The 17,825-nt window shown below is 43.0% G+C and overlaps 1 protein-coding gene across 2 annotated transcripts in view; it reads left to right on the forward strand.

Moving 5' to 3' along the window:
* Dyrk1a (dual specificity tyrosine phosphorylation regulated kinase 1A) overlaps positions 1–17,825 on the forward strand; it is a 107,286-nt gene that overhangs the window by 69,402 nt on the left and 20,059 nt on the right. The window contains exons 3-7 of one of the 2 annotated variants that reach the window (XM_055614863.1): positions 3,051–3,247; positions 6,380–6,499; positions 8,407–8,595; positions 11,735–11,882; positions 15,856–16,142. In XM_055614863.1, coding sequence (XP_055470838.1) covers positions 3,051–3,247; positions 6,380–6,499; positions 8,407–8,595; positions 11,735–11,882; positions 15,856–16,142 — 941 coding nt within the window. The remainder of the gene's footprint in view (positions 1–3,050; positions 3,248–6,379; positions 6,500–8,406; positions 8,596–11,734; positions 11,883–15,855; positions 16,143–17,825) is intronic. The other variant, XM_055614865.1, reaches the window with a different exon arrangement.

Genomic DNA, 17,825 nt, shown 5'->3' on the forward strand with positions numbered 1-17,825 from the left:
AACTGTAATTAATATAAAAAAATAAAAATTTAATTAAAATAATCCCAGAAGAGAAAGATAGTTGTTCCTGTGAGTCTGCATTTATTGACGGACTCATGGCAGATTGTAAAAGGAGTATCATCAGGTTCTTTATCACCTAACATGCAGCACATATGGACAAGAAAACACCCGTGTGCACACAGATACTCATTCAGCCAGGGTCTCCCCCCCCTCCCCCCAATTGATAAGGAAAGTGTGTTGGGAGCCTCGAGCATGCTGTGTGGTCAGACCGTGCTTGTTGTGGAGTCATCTGGGGAACAACTTTCCACCTTTTTGTTTATTTATTTAAGACATTTAATCTTGGCTGACCTGGAAACTTGATGAGCAGACCAGGATGGCATTGAACCCTGCCTCCTGAGTGCTAAGCTAACACAACTGAAAACAGCAACGCAAAAGCAGTTAATTAATTGTCTTGTAGATCTTTTTAAGGTAGTATATCAGCTGTTTTTCGAGACGTTGACTGTGAAGCTCTGTCTGAGTCTGCATGTCCAGTTGCGGACGGCCCCTCGTTAGACTTGTGGTATTGAGTACGGTTAGTGATTAGGAAACTAAGGTCCAGAGTGGTTCACCCTTTCATCGTGCTAGTGCTGAAGGTTTCCATGTATTAGGGACCTCCAGTTTCGTTGACGTGCCGTCTTTTTAGCATGGAGACTTACAGCCCTTCTCCACACTGTTTGACAAGTAGGATTCTGAGCTTCTGCTGTTACTCATGACTGTCATCTTTGTTCACATCAGTTACTTAGGATAACTTTCTGGATGTTAATTCTTTCCCCTTAATTGAGTAGTTTCTGTATTTAATTGACTGAAAATGAAAAGTTTGGAAAAAGTTCTATTATCTCCTGAGGTCGGTTTGATGTCACTTGACTTGTCTAATCTCTCAGTATAGCTACAGCATAGTCAAGGCAAGCTGATGTGACAACAGTGCCAAAGAAAGGTTGCAGAAGGTGGCAGTCTGAGCCCTCTATTCTAGGAAGGTCACTCTAGCAACCCATCTTTTGAAAATGCAGAGGTGCACGCATGCTGATGATGGTAAGCAGCCAACAGGGCTCTGTCTTGATGCTAGAAAGGGGAAGCGCTTGCATTTGCGTGTTCTCTAGGAAATGGAATCCCCAAGACTGGGGGTTGATGGTAAGGTGGCTTGTGGCGAGGACCCTCTGCTGTGACTCCAGAGTTTGTTCACGATGGCGTGGGCCTTTGCTGAGGTAGAAAGGAAGAAGCAGACTGGAGTTCTGGGGCCTGAGCTTTGTTCTCTGGAGTCTGCAGGCTTCGTTTCGCATTCAGTTAGGTGATGTGGTTTGCCAGGCTACACAGTGTCCACGTGGTTTGTGCTCCAGCTCGGTAAAGTTGGGTGCTAGGTGTGCAGTGATGGTGACAGTATTTGGCCATGTCTAGGTTCCTAGGGTTGCTCCCTGCCCAGCACCATTGTCAGGTAGTTTCTGTTGTCATGGAGCTGGGCGTGGAGGGATCTTACAGATGTGCGGTAGACTGAGGTTTAGACTGTAGCCTGCCTTAGCCGCGCTCTTGCTGAGAGCCTTTAAAACAGCAGCTCTGGGCAGAGAGAACAGGGTCCTGTTCTGGGCAGTGTGGTCTGGTGAACTGGACATTCATGTAAGTTGAGACACAAGTATTTGGGGGCTAGAATTGGGTATTAAAGATTTATTATTTTATATGAGCATTTTATATATATGCTCTATCTGTGTGTACACCTGCACACCAGAAGAGGGCATCAGATCCCAGTATAGATGGCCGTGAGCCACCATGTGGCTGCTGGGAACTGAACTTAGGACCTCTGGAAGAGCAGCCAGTGCCCTTAGCCTCTGTGTCATCTCGCCACCCCATAACCAGGGTTTTAAATCTGCCTTTTCTAATAACAAGTTTGGCTAGAGATAAGAAACTTTTTTTAAGGAAGGATTACTTTTTCTTAGTCAGCCATCAGTGGTTCTGTGGACTTACAGTGTTCATCTTCCTTTTCTGCTGTGGGTAGTATAATCATGGCTCCTAGCTTACCTGGTGGGTGATTATTGAGTGCTCTGTTCTCCCTCCTCCCTCCCTAGGTTGCCACTTTTTTTTTTTTTTTTTGAGGGGGGGGCTTGAGACAGGGTTTCTCTGTGTAGCCTCGGCTGTCCGGACTCGCTTTGTAGACCAGGCTGGCCTTGAACTCACACTCACAGAGATCTGCCTGCCTCTGCCTCCCTGAGTGCTGGGATTACAGAAGTGCGTCACTGCACCCGGCTTTTGCTCAACTCTTGATTCCCTTTGTCGGTGCAGAACATCATGTTGCAGTTTTCTCCCCGGCTGTGGAGTGGGTCAGCCACTGATGCTCCTTGTCAACACTGTGCTTTCAGACTGTTGGTGAGGAGCTGCTTAATTGGCAAGGCCCTTCTCAAGAAGTGTTGAATTTCATATGTGAGAAGAAGTAGTCAAAGTTGTTACTTGGACGAGTGCACACCTTTGATCCCAGCACTCAGGAGGCAGAGGCAGGCAGATCTCTGTGAGTTCCAGGCCAGCCTGGGCTACAGAGTCCAGGACTACACAGAGAAATTCTGTCTCTAAAAACAAAACAACAACAAAACAAACAAAGAAAAGGTGCTACTTTGGGGCTGCCGAGGTGTCTCGGTGTGTAAAGGCACTTGGTGCCAAATCCGATGGCCTGTCTTTAAACCCTAAGCCACACATGGTACACGTACAGAAACTACTCCTGCAGGCTGCTCTCTGAACTCCGTGTGTGCACGTGCACACGTTCACAAAATAAAAGTAGTAAATGAGTGTAATATATAAGTTGTTACTGTTTGTTGGCAAAAGCTCTCCGAAAGCTTACTCAAAAGAAATTTAGATTGTGTCTCATACTCTTTTAATATATAGCTGTGATGTTGAATGACTACACCTGTTGGTTGTTACAGAGGTTTTTGGTGTCATCGAATGTCCTAAAGCACTAATTTAAATGGCTGACATACGTCACATGACGCAGTAGGATGTGAACACTTGTTAAAACGTCACGTCTGTGTTCCCAGGAGGAGAGACTTCAGCATGCAAACCTTCATCTGTTCGGCTCGCACCGTCATTTTCATTCCACGCTGCTGGCCTTCAGATGGCTGGACAGATGCCCCATTCACATCAGTACAGTGACCGTCGCCAGCCAAACATAAGTGACCAGCAGCTTCCTGCCTTATCATATTCTGACCAGATTCAGCAACCTCTACCTAACCAGGTAATTTCACTATCATCAGAAAGGATGTTGAAATTACAGCGTATTGAAAATACTAGATCAGTAAAATGCCAAAACAGCTTTAGTTTTACGTGCTAAATGGAAGAGTTGGTAGACAGAACATGGTGTTTAGAAGTTTGTATTTAAGTTTGTTGATTCTCCTCACCCGCTGGTCATGTGAATTTCACTTCATTGAAGGATACTCAGAAAAAGCACAGCTTCTTGTTCTGAAATAAAGAAGAGGAAATTATTATTTTTAAAGAAGAGGGTTTAAAATAAAAAATCATTTATGGAAAGGTAATTGAAGAAAGGCACAGGAAAGTAAGAGTTACACCCAGTTCGTGGGAACTGATTTTATGTTAAAAGTGACTTTTTACATTTATAAGATTATAGACAAAAGTCCTTAAGATTCAAAGGAAGAATATGTGAATATTAAGCATGCTGTTTATTCTAATACTCAGACTACAGATCCAGCAGTTTTTCCTGAGTGAGAGTTTGAGAAGAATGCTGAAATCTCTGTGAGCGCACTGTATGGGCACGCGTAGGCGCATCGTAGTGTCTGTATTAGCTGTGCCTTTCCTTAGCCACTGTTTGGGGGAAGTCTTGTCACTGGCTGTGTGTGAGGTAGAGTTTATCTGCTGAGTAAGGAATAGGACTGCTCTTCAGATTTAGGGTTCTAGTTGACCATTGCTGTACTCAGCTCTTTTAGCAGAGCAAGGGAGGGGTGACAAGTACTTTTTACAGTGGATTAGTTAAGTGAAATATGTTTTCTCTGGCTGAGCGATGTGTGAGTTTAAATGAGTAGTTAGCTATGGTTGAGCGTCTGCATTATGGGCATTCTGTGTCAGTAGCCTCTCCCAGTGCACTAGCAAAGCATAGAGACGGGATAGCAGCATCGTGAAGGGCTTAGGATTTGTTTTCTGCAGTCAGGTGACTCAGAAGTTAGGCCCATGTTTGGCACTTGAGGCAGTTCATCAGAATGTTCACGTTTAGAAAGCTCTTAATCATGAACCAGAGGGGAGCGCAGAGAGAAGCATTGAGTCCCCAGAGCACACGCGGCCACTCGGAGTGTGCTCCGAAGAAGCAGAACTCGCTCGGGGCATCCTCCCACGTGCTTCACATCAGCGTGTCACATAGATGTTGCCTAATATGTTTTCCAGCTGAAGAGACTGGCTGTCCAGCTTTGAGTTGTGTATGTATGAGTAGAGGCAGACCTCAGAGTCCAGCCTGCTTCCTTACAGACAGTGCTCTTGAATTTATAACTGCCATTTACAGAGAGCAAGAAACAATTCCTTTAAAATTGTCTTTATCACCATATCCTGTTAGTGGATGATTTAGTTACGAGTATCAGTTTTCATAGCCAATTAATGTCTTGAAGCATTTAAAAGATGTTTTGCTTATTATGTCTTACTTAAGCCATAAGTTCATGTGATGTAAAAAGACTTACGTCGAGGCTGGTGTGGTGGCGCATACCTTTTGTCTCAGCACTGCGATGCAGAGGCAGCCATCTCTGAGTTTGAGTCCAGCTTTGTTTACATACTGAGTTCTGAGGCAGCCAGGGCACAGAAAAACACACAAAAGAGTATTAAGTTTCAAAGTCCAAATGTTTCTGAGTCTAGTTAGGCAGTCTTGAAGAAGGGATCTGTCTTCCTTAGCACGGACACCGTGTACCAAGGAGTATGCTTTGGGGATGTGGTGTTAGCCAAGGTCTGCTTGTAGGACTTGAGTTAAAAACACGCAGACTCTGCCTGTCTGGCAGGGTTTGTTTTTCTTTTTCTTGCCTTTTTTTTTTTTTTGGTAGCCCAGGCTGGCCTTGAACTCGGAGATCTGCTACCTCTGCCTCCCCAAGTGCTGGGATTACAGGTGTGCCCCACTTTGGCCAGCTATAAGTGTGTTGAGTACAAATATAAAAGGTTCTGTTTGAAAAATGTTTAGGAAATGAGAATTATAATCAAGGTGAGTGTGGACGAGCATGATTCACAGTGGAACCCTGATCTCTAGCTAGTACAGTTTTCGGCATCTTGAGCTCCGCCATTCCCCTGGATGTGAGTGTTAAGTGCTGTTTCTTGCACTTCGGTGACCTCTCTGAGAGTAGCAGAAAGGCAGAAAATAGCATTCTGTTTCCTTATAAATGAAGATAGGCACTAGATGTAAAATGAATGAAATAGAAAATAGTGTTGGAGTAAAGTGTAGCTATCTAACTATCACCTGCTCAGTCTCAGTGGTGGTACTTGTTTGCGTGTTCTCAGGGCTGAGCATTTGGTATTGGGTAACAGTTGGTGCTCTTTGTTGGGGATGTCTCCTGTCTCAGCATTCCTTCATTGCTTGTGGGTTTTTTGTTTAGGGTTGTCTCTGTGCATTCCTCATGTCCTTTGGCGGTGTCCTTATTCAGCTGTACTGGCTGAGAGCCTTGGTCAGTTGGTCAGGGCAGTGCTCTGTGTTGTCACGTAGAAGTGTGTAGAGTAGCACTTTCTCTTAGACAGAGTGTGCACAGTGCTGCTTGCGGGAGGGCTCCGGGACATGGCCATTCCTGGGCCGTTTTCAATCTTGTTCTGGAACAGGAGCGGGCACACGGGGACGCTAAGCCATACTTTTGAGCATCCGCCTTGTGTTCGGTCGGCTGGGTTAAGAAGCCGAGGTTGGTCAGTGCTTGGTGTGTTTTTAGCCCCTGTTATAAACCAGTCAGGTTTTAGAAAAGAAATTGTCATAGGACGAAGTGTATGTAGAGGAGGTATGTGGGTGGCATCACATGTTTCCGGGATCATGGATGGACCTGTAAATGCACTGTTTGCGGAAACACGTCTAAACCTAGATAACTGGCCACAGTTTCTTCTAAGTTCATTTATTTGCTTCAGAAGTTGTTTCTCTTAGAATCCAGATAAAAGAAGTCACTTTGAGATTTTATAGACTAATCTACTAATTTTTCAGAAAAGGCGTTACTACTAGACATTGGTCGAGGGGGCTTGAGTAGCCGTGGCAGCAGGCCCTTCCTAGGTTACAGCAGAGAGCTGATGAGGCGTTTGGTAGAGGGATGCCTGCTAGGTTTGGTAGCGGGATCTTGACTAAGCTGTGCTAGAGCTGTCACACAGCTGTTACACAGTGTAGTTAAACTGCTAGTCTTTCTGTCTATTTAAGGTGATGCCTGACATTGTCATGTTACAGAGGCGGATGCCCCAAACCTTCCGTGATCCAGCAGCTGCTCCTCTGAGGAAACTTTCTGTCGACTTGATCAAAACATACAAGCATATTAATGAGGTAAGAGTGTTGATTTGCCATGGTGTCTTCTCTATTGTCAGTACATCAAGGGACAAGTTTTTGTTGCCTCTTTAGACAAGCAGATTGTATTTCTAATGATTATAATACCTGAGTATTATTAATTCTACAAAGTTAATTGTTTATAGATATTACAACTATGGAAAATGTATCAACGAGGGCTGTTGTGGGTAATGTCCTCTTTTCCAAAGGCGTATTTACTGCACTAAGTTATTTCTATAGCTTTTCCTCAGAGCAAGGAGTGACTAATAATTACATAATTAGGTATGTAGGCAGTAGACTTTTGCTTAAATTTTCATATGTATGAAGAATACATATATATTTTTTTCTGCTGAAGTCCTGACATTATTGGATATTAAGCTAAAAGGATCTGCTTTATTTTAACTAATCATATTTCTTTTTACACTTTTCTAAAAAAATTATTTACTTGTTTTCAAGACAGGATCACACTCTGTAGCCTAGGCTGATCTTGAACTCACAGCAGTCCTTCTGCCTCAACCTGCTGAATGCTGGGATTACGGGTGTGAGCCACCATGCCTGGCTGTGTGTGTTCTTTTATCTCTGTTTTTCCATGGTAAGATACTCAAAAACTTACATTGTTGTAAACAGGATTTTTTTTTTTTTTTTAAGCCTGTTGAAATATTTCCCTTGTAACTTGAATTGTTGCCACTAAAATTTATTTTCTGGTATTTGGACCTTTTCTACCTGACTGCCATTTGCTTCTGGCATCTGCTCTTGTGTTAGAGCTAATTGTGAAGTGGGGGTGTTCTAACAAAGCCCAGAAGAGGCCATGCGTCTCCACTGGAGCTCTTGACAAAGAAGGCTTACCTTCTGCCAGCTCCGGAGCCACATGCCCGGAAGGTGTCCTTAGTTACAGACATGTTATAGTGGTTCAGTGCCTCTAGTGCCTACTAGGCAACATGTCAGGGCAAAAGGAGAAAGCCTCAGTGAATGTTCCTGAGGTAGATTTGCACACTTGTTTATTATACCTGCGATTACCTGGAGATATCTGAGACATTGTTTCTTACAGTGTATCAATGTCAGTTTGTTAAGGGGGGGGGGGTGTTAAACTGTTGTTAATAGCATCTTTGTTGAAGCTCATTTATCAGATGCCTGGTCACTGTGTGTCAAGGCACCAATTTCTTGGAATGTTACTCTTGTCACCTAATAGCTTTAAAAGGAATGGGTATGGATTTTTACCCAGTTTTTACTCAACATAGAAATTGGATTATCTTAGTAAAACATCAATTCATTGGCATTCAAAAAATCTTTTGCTGTGATATTAAATATTAGTATTACCTGGAGAAGAGGTCACAGAAGACCTTGAACTTTGAGTTCAACTTTGAGGGAATGAAATGTTGCTTCTTCTGTTTGGGGGTTCCTTGTATTTTTTTATTTTTATTTTTTGGTTTTTTGAAACAGGGTTTCTCTGTGTAGCCTTGGCTGTCGTAGACTCTTTTATAAACCAGGCTGACCTTGAACTCACAAAGATCTGCCTGCCTCTGCCTCCCTGAGTGCTGAGATTAAAGGCGGGCACCACTGTGCCTGCCTTCCTCTTTGTATCTCTAAGATCTGTGTGATCTCACTGTATGTGAATAACGCCACACATTAACAAGTGTGAGGTACTTTGAATCTTCATGAGATGTCTTGGGCCAGGTACTGAAGACCTCTTGTTTAGAAATGTGTCTGCAGTGCGTTCCATCATGCACATGTCCATATGGTTATGTATATATTTGCATTCGGATGGTAACTGCAGAAGATGTTTATTTTGTTTTGGATTGTTTTACTAGAAAAGAACAGTTCATTCATTTCATACTGATTTGTTGGGAACATACATACATCCTCAATAGTAATTTAATTCACAGTTAACTTTGTAATGCTCCTTTCAGGTTTACTATGCAAAAAAGAAGCGAAGACACCAACAAGGCCAGGGAGACGATTCCAGTCATAAGAAGGAGCGGAAGGTTTACAACGATGGTTATGATGACGATAACTATGATTATATTGTGAAAAACGGAGAAAAGTGGATGGACCGTTATGAAATTGACTCCTTAATAGGCAAAGGTTCATTTGGACAGGTAATTTAATGGAGAATGCTTGAATTTCATTAATTAAAATTTCTACTTGATCGTGATAGTAAATCCTCAGTAACACATTTTTGATACTAATACATTTATGTGAACAGTGTATATTTAAATATTTAAATGATCATAATTCTCCAGCCATAAAAATTCCAGTAACTCTTATTTTTATAAATGTTTCTTTTGCCACTGACTACTTTTAGGTGGTGACTAAGAGATTACTTTTCATTGCTAACAGCTAGTCTTACCCCTGTCAGGGCTAAGTCTAACCAGTTGTTCATTGTTGATTTAGAGATGGTGTCTTATGCCTGACCAGACCTCTCGGGCAGCAAGCAAGCACTCTTTCTTCCTCTTCTGGCTGGGGCTGTGCTCTGGGTTCTCCTTCCCACCCCAGAGCACCAGCAGGGACAGTCCTGTGGGTGGTGACTGCAGCGGACCTGACTCTTCTCTTCATTCTCAGCCCCTTATCTACACTCTCAGTTCTCCTGTTCGCATGTGGACCTTATCTCACCCAGAAATTGCCATTCCCTCTCAGTTCTTCCTTCTTTGGAAACAGGGTCTCCAAAGGCCCTGGTTGGCCATGGACATTCCTGCTTCAGTCCTAAGTACTGAGATTGCAACAGATGCCACTTCTTTCTCTCTAGCTGCCCCCAACGGCCCGCCTGCCATCTCATTAGGCCACTGCGCTCTTTTTGTTAGAGCTTTGATTTATTTTTAATGCTATTAAGTTAGGGAATAGAATGTGATATGAATTAGTTTTTTACTGAGTAAAATAAAGTGGGGCTCAAGTGACTTTTCATAAAATTCTCCCTTTGCTTTGATGAAAAACAAACTGTAGAACTGGGTGTAGTAACCCTGAGACTTGGGGGTTTGTGGCAGGAGTACCAGGAGTTTCAATTCATGTTGAGCTGCATGGTGTCTTGGGACCAGCTTGGGGTATACCGTGAGAGCACGTCTCAGGAGACAGACACATGCCTGTAGGGTCTGCATGTGCTTCTTCCTCTGAGCCGGGAGAGAGGCAGAGTACGCTCTTTTGAACTGTGGAGGTAATAGTCATAGGTCAGATCTAGTCATGCTAAGGACTCAAGTATATTGGCAGCCATGGCCGTAGACCGACACTTAGCAGAGTGCTGATAATATGGGTGCAGATAGGCCGGCACCATTGAGGCCTCTAGCTCTGTGCGGCTCAGCCAGGTCCTCAGGACCTGCTGGCGTCTTGCGGCTTTGTGTGCAGGGAAAGGACTCTGCCACCTTTTTCTTCTGAGTCAAGGCTTTCCCAGTGTTTTAGGAGTCACTTGTTAGGAATGTTTTCCTGTGTCTCAGAGACAGTCTTTGCTCTCTGTAAAGCCCTGAGCATAGCCCTGGTGAGGCCTGCCTCTCAGTGAGGGCTGAGGGCCCTCCAGACAGAAGGAGTGCCGTGCCGTGAGCTGTGGTGGGGCAGGACCTAGCGGGACCTGTCCTCTTGTTGTTCCCATCCCAGCCCCTGTGCATTCATTCCCTCACCACCCTAGCCTTCTTGTGCCCCTTTGCTCAGAGCAGAGGTGCACCTTCTGAGCACACAGGCACACTTGGTTCTGTTTACCTGGTTATGCTGACTGTTCACTCCTTAGCTATCATGAACAGTATTTACATTCTCAGCTAGGACCTGCCATTCAGGTCCTAATGTGACCAAATTTATATTAGTTTTCTGTCAGGTCTGTCAAATCAGGGAAATTTTTTTTTATTATTATTTCTTTTAGCCATTGTTTACTAGTCCTGATTATACATTGAAAATTTCCAGAAGCATGAACCATAGGCCTAGTTAAAGTAAGCCTTGTTTGTGGCTGGATTTCATGCCTTGACACTTTTAAAAGTTGCTACTAAGTGTGCACATCAAGATAACACACACTCTTACCCCACACCCACAGGCATTTGAGCAACCAGCTACTTGTTAAGTCAGTGGGTTCTCTACTGGTGAACAGCCTTTACTCTGTAGGCCTTTGGACACAGGTACTCACTTGCCTGTCTTGCTAAAGTGAGTGGAATTGTCACCAGAGTAGGAGAATATCAGAACTGTTGGTCACATGTTCACTGGTGTAGCTTCTGGCATAAGAGACAGTGGTAATGGTTTTCACAAGAGTGCAGTTTCCACTCACCCGTGTATCACTCAGTATTTCTGTATATTTGCTCCGGGCTGATTGGGAGTGGGCACAGGTTCCCCTTTCCTGAACCAGTGGTCGTCAGGCTTCATGTTGGGGTCTTTTGAGGTCCTTCCACCTCCAAACTCTTTGATATGTGGTCAGATGTATCTAAAACCATTGCCTCTTCAGACTGTATTATGTTATAAGTGTGTAGTGCATTAAACAGGTCTAATATTAATGTTTGGGTAGAAGAATTTTAAAATTTCTTCTAATTGTAACATTCTCATAGTGCTTTCTCGCTGACTTTTAAAATATACTAGTTCTCTTGTATCGTTTTTATGTACAAGAATCTAATTTAACATTAGAACTCTATCTACTTTCTGAGAAGCATTAGACTCTTAGGTATTCTTAGGATTAAATCAGAGTTTTTCTACATTGAAAGAATAGTTGAGCTGGAAATGGTGATATATGTCTGTAAGCCCAGAACTGGAGAGGGAGAGGCAGGAAGATGCGTGTTTGACTTCACTTGGTCTTCACTCGACTTCACTAGGCCAGCCAGGTTATACATTGATACCCTGTCTTCCCAGTAACAATAAAAAAATCCTCGAGAGTTGGGCTAGTTGTTTTATTTTTAAAAAGTAAAAGCACATACATATACATGCACATTTACATGTACACACATACACTCGCACATACACACACATATATTTGTTCAGTAAGAAAGAGTGAAAATTAACCTGAGCAGTCATCAGGGGTCATTTTGTTTCTGAGGAGGAAGACAGTTTAACACAGTTGTCTGTTCTATGTCTCTCTGGAAACACTGAGGGTACACAAGGAAGTTCAGCCACGGTGGAGTTAGCTGCCTTGTAGTGAATGATCTGGAGTAGAAGCAGCTGCGTTCAGAAGCATGTGAAGAAGGTGCAGTTGAGTGAAAGCGAGGTAGAGTGCAGTCTGGAGAAATGTAAACTTGCACAGCTGTACTAATGAAGCTGCTGATCACTTCTTTTTGCTTGCAGGTCGTGAAAGCATATGATAGAGTTGAGCAGGAATGGGTAGCCATTAAAATCATAAAGAACAAGAAGGCGTTTCTGAACCAAGCGCAGATAGAAGTGCGGCTGCTTGAGCTCATGAACAAACACGACACGGAGATGAAGTACTACATAGGTAAAGGCTCTTCTGTTTGTTTGCTTATATCAAGATGCATTGCTTTTCCTCTTAACGTAGGCATGTAAGAGCTTCCTTTGAAGAGCATGAGTTATGTTTAAATCTTTGGGGTGGTTTACATGTGAACTGACAGCAGTGTCTTGAGGTATTTTTCCTAAGTCACAACTTGCAGGTGCCATTTGTTTGGTTTAATGTGTCTTTGTCCAGGGAGCCACAGTCAGGTGACTTGCTGGTGCACTGTGGGTGGCTCTCAGCCGCCGCCCCCCCCCCCCCCCCCCCGGCTTTGTCAGTGAGGCACTGGATGCTGTAGTGTAGGAGAGCAGGCCACAGCATGTTCACCCTGTCTTCTGTCTCCTGCACCTCACAGGGAGATGATGTCAGCCTTAGATTACAGAAACATTCCTCAGTAGTGAGCGTGCCTTGGTCTCAGCCTACTCCTGCATAAGCCAAACTCAGTATTTGTCTCACTGTCATGCCTTTTTCCTGCAGGGGACAAAAATAGTAAGCAAAGAATTAGGAAGTTTGGGAAGTTGAGAACCAAGTGGTTTACGGACCAAATGCCCTTCTAATTATATCTTTCCATACTCTTTAAAGATTTATCTCTGTGTGTGTCTGCACACAGGTACAAGTTTCTGCAGAGGCCAGAGGCGTCCACTCCCTTGTGCTGGATTCACAGACAGTTGTGTAAGGTGCCTGGTACTGGAGCTGGGAATCAAACTCTTGGATCTTGTGGAAGAACAGCTCTCATTCTGGGCCATTTCTTTCATTCCACAGCTCTCAGTCAGATCTAAGCTGTCGGGACCGAGGAGGAGACACAGTGTTTTCATTCACTAGCAAGAAAAAATGTCACTAAGTTTACAGTACCTCTGCCAGGGCTTCACAGCCACCTGTGACTCAGCCTCTGGGGCACTGAATACTTTCTACCTTCACATATGTGACTTAGAGACATACATGTACAAAAAAATTAGTTTCTTCTGCTCTTTGACAGAGAATTGGTTGATAGGCATGCTGATGAAACTGTAACCAAAGGTGGTGTTATGCTTCCAGAAAGTATTGTGAACAACAGAGGTAGCTGTGGGGTCAGCTGTGAATGAAAAGGGTGGAGAGATTCAACCAGTTAGTTAGTGTGAAAGTTGGAGACACCCAAGTAGTTCTCAGCAATGAGGATTGTTTCCTGTTAGAGGTGATGGTGATGGCACTGTTGGCAAGTACGTGGGCTTAATCACTGTGGACATAGTGCTGTTACATGAAGCTGCCCATTCTCAACTGTTTAATTACATAAATAATTCCACTGCCTCTGTTTTTTTAATGAAATCTTGATATCTAAACTAAAGACATCCATTGTCCCTGAAGTTTAGTTTTGTTGTACTGTCATAAACATTTCCAAATAAAATAATGTAAATGAGAAAAAAAAACCTTCACCACACACACGTGTGTAGTGCTCCAAATGTTGAAGGGCCCAATGTACCACAAATTTTGTGGCCATTTTAATAGCGAGCTGTCGTAATAAATTGCTGAAATTATTAATACTTGACTACAGAGCATATGCATAAAGAGAAGTAACAGCCTTGAAGTTTATAAGTAATACTCTAATGGAAAATGCAATGTCATAGCTCAAACTGGATTTCATATAAGGGGTGTCATTCAATCAAGTCTTGAGAGGACTAAGTCATGGCTTAATCCTCCAGAATCGCCACGTTGTGACTTCTAGAGTGTTTCCCATCTCTGAGATCCTGTGTTCCTGTCACAGAGGAAAGGAGCTTGTGCCATTCATCTTTTCCTCCTGAGTTTCTCTTCGGGAAATTGTCGGGATAGTCCCTGATAATACTGGGTGTATCTTAAAATCTTCCGTCACCACACATCAGGTCTGACTAGTGCCAAGTAAGCCTGGTTCTGTTCAAGGGGCATAGGGGCATCAAAGGATGCCAGAGTTTGTAGAGCTCTCTGATGTGCCTCTTGTCCTTCCTTTTTCCTCTGCCTTGCATTTTGGCTGTTTGGGTTCTTGTTGAGTAATAACAGAAAACTCACAGTGACTCAGAACAAAAGTGAGGGTTCTGTTTTGGATGTCTACAGCACAGAACTACTTCAGACACAGCTGTGTTGCTTGACCTGTACCTTAAATTTAAGGTTTTAGGTTTCTTTTTGGTGGTACAATTTGATTGTAAGGCAGTTGATTATATAATTTATTCTGATGACTTCACATTTTAACTTTTAAAAAATATGCCATATAGTATCACTTATTTTAATTGGCACAGAAAGTTGTAACAAATTGTACATTCTTTTAACTACCATATGTACCGTAACGAATATGTGCCTTACATAAGGTTCCAGCCAGGCTAAGCAGTCATCGTTTGTTTGGTGAAGGCCCCTGAAATCATGTCCTGTGAGCTGGCTTTGTCCCTGTGGTCCCTTCGTGCCCTGGAGAAAGAATCAGAGCTCAGTTCTTTCTCACTCCAAAGCAAAACCCCTGAGCTTGGACTGTGCCTCCTTTGTCTTCTCTTTCTTCCTTATAGAATATTTGCTTTTCTGGAATCTTTAGTGACAGTGGTCTGCTTAAAAATAATTTCATTTATTGGAGAAAATCTTACTAACTCCATTTTTTTTTTTTTTTCAGAATCCAGTAAAAAAAGTAACAGTTCTATCTGTGTTTGAGTTTCCTTTGATATAAATGTTGTTCCTGCTGGTGTGTCATAGACGCTCAGTAAATGAGTGCTTACTAAGAAGTGCGCAGGTCTTTCATTGGAAGAACATTCTGAGTTGCACCAGCTTCTTGAACGGACTTTCACAATCGTATTAGAAATTTGACTTTAGTTGTCTTTTGCACTCCTTTTGTAGCTACTGCTTAATTAGATTAAAACTCCTGCAGGACACGTGTCTGAGCGGTCAAGGAGCTGTTTTTTCCTTTAAACCTGGCAATTGCAAAGTGACTCAGCACAGATTAATACCCATCCTTGGGTCACTTTTAAGGGTTATTTGTATGACTGTACAGTGTCAAGGAGCGCCGGAGACTTTTGAGCCACCTAGATGCCCCTTGTGTGGCTTCTCCCAGCTCTAGATCACAAGTCAGGAATGATCTGAAAGCAGCTATAGATGTAGACCGCTCAAGGCAGCCAGTCCAGGACTGTGTGTGTGTGTGTGTGTGTGTGTGTGTATGTCAGTCACACAATGGGTGTCTGAATACAGTTTTCTGGAAAGGTCTGTAGAGAAAGCTGTTTTTGTGATACCGTGAGACTATAGGGAAGAGTCACCCTACTTTAACATTGTTGGCCTAACCTCGCACCAGTTGGCCTGCAGGCACTTTGTGGTGTGAGAGAGAATGCTTGTATACCAGTTGCCTCTGAGTGACTTTCTCTGATGTACTCACTGATAATTGTTGAGCACAGTCCTTGGGTTTCATTAGCAACCTTAGAGAGGGAGTGGTTACTGCAGCCATCTTCTGCAACCCAGTCATAGGCCTACTCTCATTCTTTCTTGTGGTTGACCTGTACTTCATAGTTTTTCCAAAACTTTTAGTCTTAGACAAGATTTCTATTTTCTCAATTTGTTGAGAATATGACAATTATGGATTCCCAAGAACTTTAGTGTCCATGATTTCCAGACATATGCTATTCCTAAAACACAAAGATAGGCTGCTGTACATAAGCCGTAGCCAGTTATTGATGAAAATGGCTACTAAACACAGGGTTTACACATTCAAGAAAGCCAGCTGTCAGATGCAGTGCTGTCACAGTCTCCGTCTCAGCAGATGGGCTCTGTGAGGTGGCGATTTGCTGCCTTAGGCATGTTGTGACAGACGCTGTACCTGTTTAACTTAGAAGAACAGGCTGTTTTTGCGGCGTGGGGGTGTGTCCAGGCTCACCTGCTGTCCGCTCTGCGCTGGATGGTGAAGTCTTAGGGCTGGAGAAGGCAGGTGTGTGCTCACTACCATCCCACCAACATGAGTAACTTACGTGCGATTTCTCTTCTCTTTCAGTGCATTTGAAGCGTCACTTTATGTTTCGAAACCATCTCTGTTTAGTCTTTGAAATGCTGTCCTATAATCTCTATGATTTGTTGAGGAACACCAACTTCCGAGGGGTCTCATTGAACCTAACACGAAAGTTTGCACAACAGATGTGCACAGCGTTGCTTTTCCTTGCGACGCCAGAACTGAGTATCATTCACTGTGACCTAAAGCCTGAGAACATCCTCCTGTGCAACCCCAAACGGAGTGCAATCAAGATTGTTGACTTTGGCAGCTCCTGTCAGCTGGGGCAGAGGGTGAGTGTCATTTAGGACTCATGACTTAGCAATGGAATCGGCCAGGGCAGTATAGTTAGCTATCTACAGTGTTGTAATGTGTTTCCAGTGTGGAGGCAATTAGAGCATGGCTACTCATCGCTGGGTGTGCAGCACCTGCGTCACACTGCTGACATCTGACTTGAATTGGAAGAGGTGATTTTTTAAAGCGGGTATTTAAAAATTGTGTTTAATGGGAAACATTTTTAAGAAAGAATAAAAGAATTAAATATTAGGTGATTTATAGCTTCCAAATAGAGCTTTCAATGTAAAATTTGAGTAATTTTAACTTGAACTAGGATCTTCACTATAAATAACTTCTCTTAAGTCATCAAGATAAATGTTCCTTAAAAACCGAGGAGCACACACAGATGTGGTGTTTTGGGTTACTCTGACACTGTGTAGAAACAGTGCAGGTGGTGTGCAGATTTGTTTTGATAAATAACTTTAAGCCTTAGCTTCCCTCACCAAGTCAGACTTGACGCAGACTCGATATATCAGAACTGGCTTTCTTCACGCTGTTCACAGCAGACGTATCTGCTGTGATGAGATGTGCCTGGTCAGGAGAGCAGAGTCTTCCTGCCGTAGTCTGTAGCATTATGGCACCTGTGCCACCGGGGTTCTTTACGTGTGAACACAAGTTACAGATTTTCTTCTTGAAGAGATTAAGGTTTCTTCTGCTAGCCCGTTACTTACGCTTAATACTTTTCTGTTCATATGAAGGTGCTCTTCTACCCATTTTAATCTGACATTCTAAGGTTCACTATTTTTATGTTAGCGTCCACATTTTTTGCTTTTCAAGCTTGTGAAATTCCTGTCTTGTCCAACTTATATCTAGGTTTAAGTAGAGCACGCTAATATATAGTGAAGGTGTATAGTCAGTTGAGTTAGCAGCTTAGGTTTTGTCATTTCTGCAATTTATCTTACAATAGCAAAGCTATATAGTTTTGGAGATAATTTTCTAAGTTGGATTAGGAAGCAAAATGTGTAGATTGAGGTGCTGCTGAAAAGCCTAGCCTTGTTCTAGTTAGGTCAGTGAAACGCCTGGGATGGAAACACAGGCCTGCCGAGACAGTATTTTAGTAGAGTTTTCAGTTAGCCATTTTTCCCTCAGTTTAAGCCAAATCATGTGTATGGTCTTAATATCAAACATGGTAATCTCTGTCTAGACAAACTGAGATAACTTCTTTAGGCCATTATGTTTTTAACTGCTGGGCTGGAGAGACGGCTCAGAGGTTAAGAGCACTGGCTGCTCTTCCAGAGGTCCTGAGTTCAATTCGGAGCAACCCCATGGTGGCTCACAACCATCTATAATGAGATCTGGTGCCCTCCTCTGGCCTGCAGGTGTACACGCTGGCAGAACATTGTATACATAATAAATAAATAAATTAAAAAAAGTTTGCCTGCTAAAGTGTACTGGTGTTACATAAGAAATGTTTCCAAGATCTGTAGTTGTTACTGTACTGGATCAGAGTCAGAGCTGGTAAGCGCATGCATGGGAAAAGGCCTTCAGGGATGGGTCTAAAACCTGCTAATCAAGGTAGCCAGGTGACTTCTTGGACCTAGAAACTCTGCGTCTGAATTCTCAACCAGCTTTGAGCTTGGTTATTCTTCATAATGTTAGTTATTTGACCATGTTCGTGGTGTGGAGTTTAACTTTTCTGT

This window comes from Psammomys obesus, unplaced genomic scaffold (genome assembly GCF_907164565.1).
Source record: "Psammomys obesus unplaced genomic scaffold, mPsaObe1.curated_primary_1811, whole genome shotgun sequence".
NCBI lineage: Eukaryota > Metazoa > Chordata > Mammalia > Rodentia > Muridae > Psammomys > Psammomys obesus.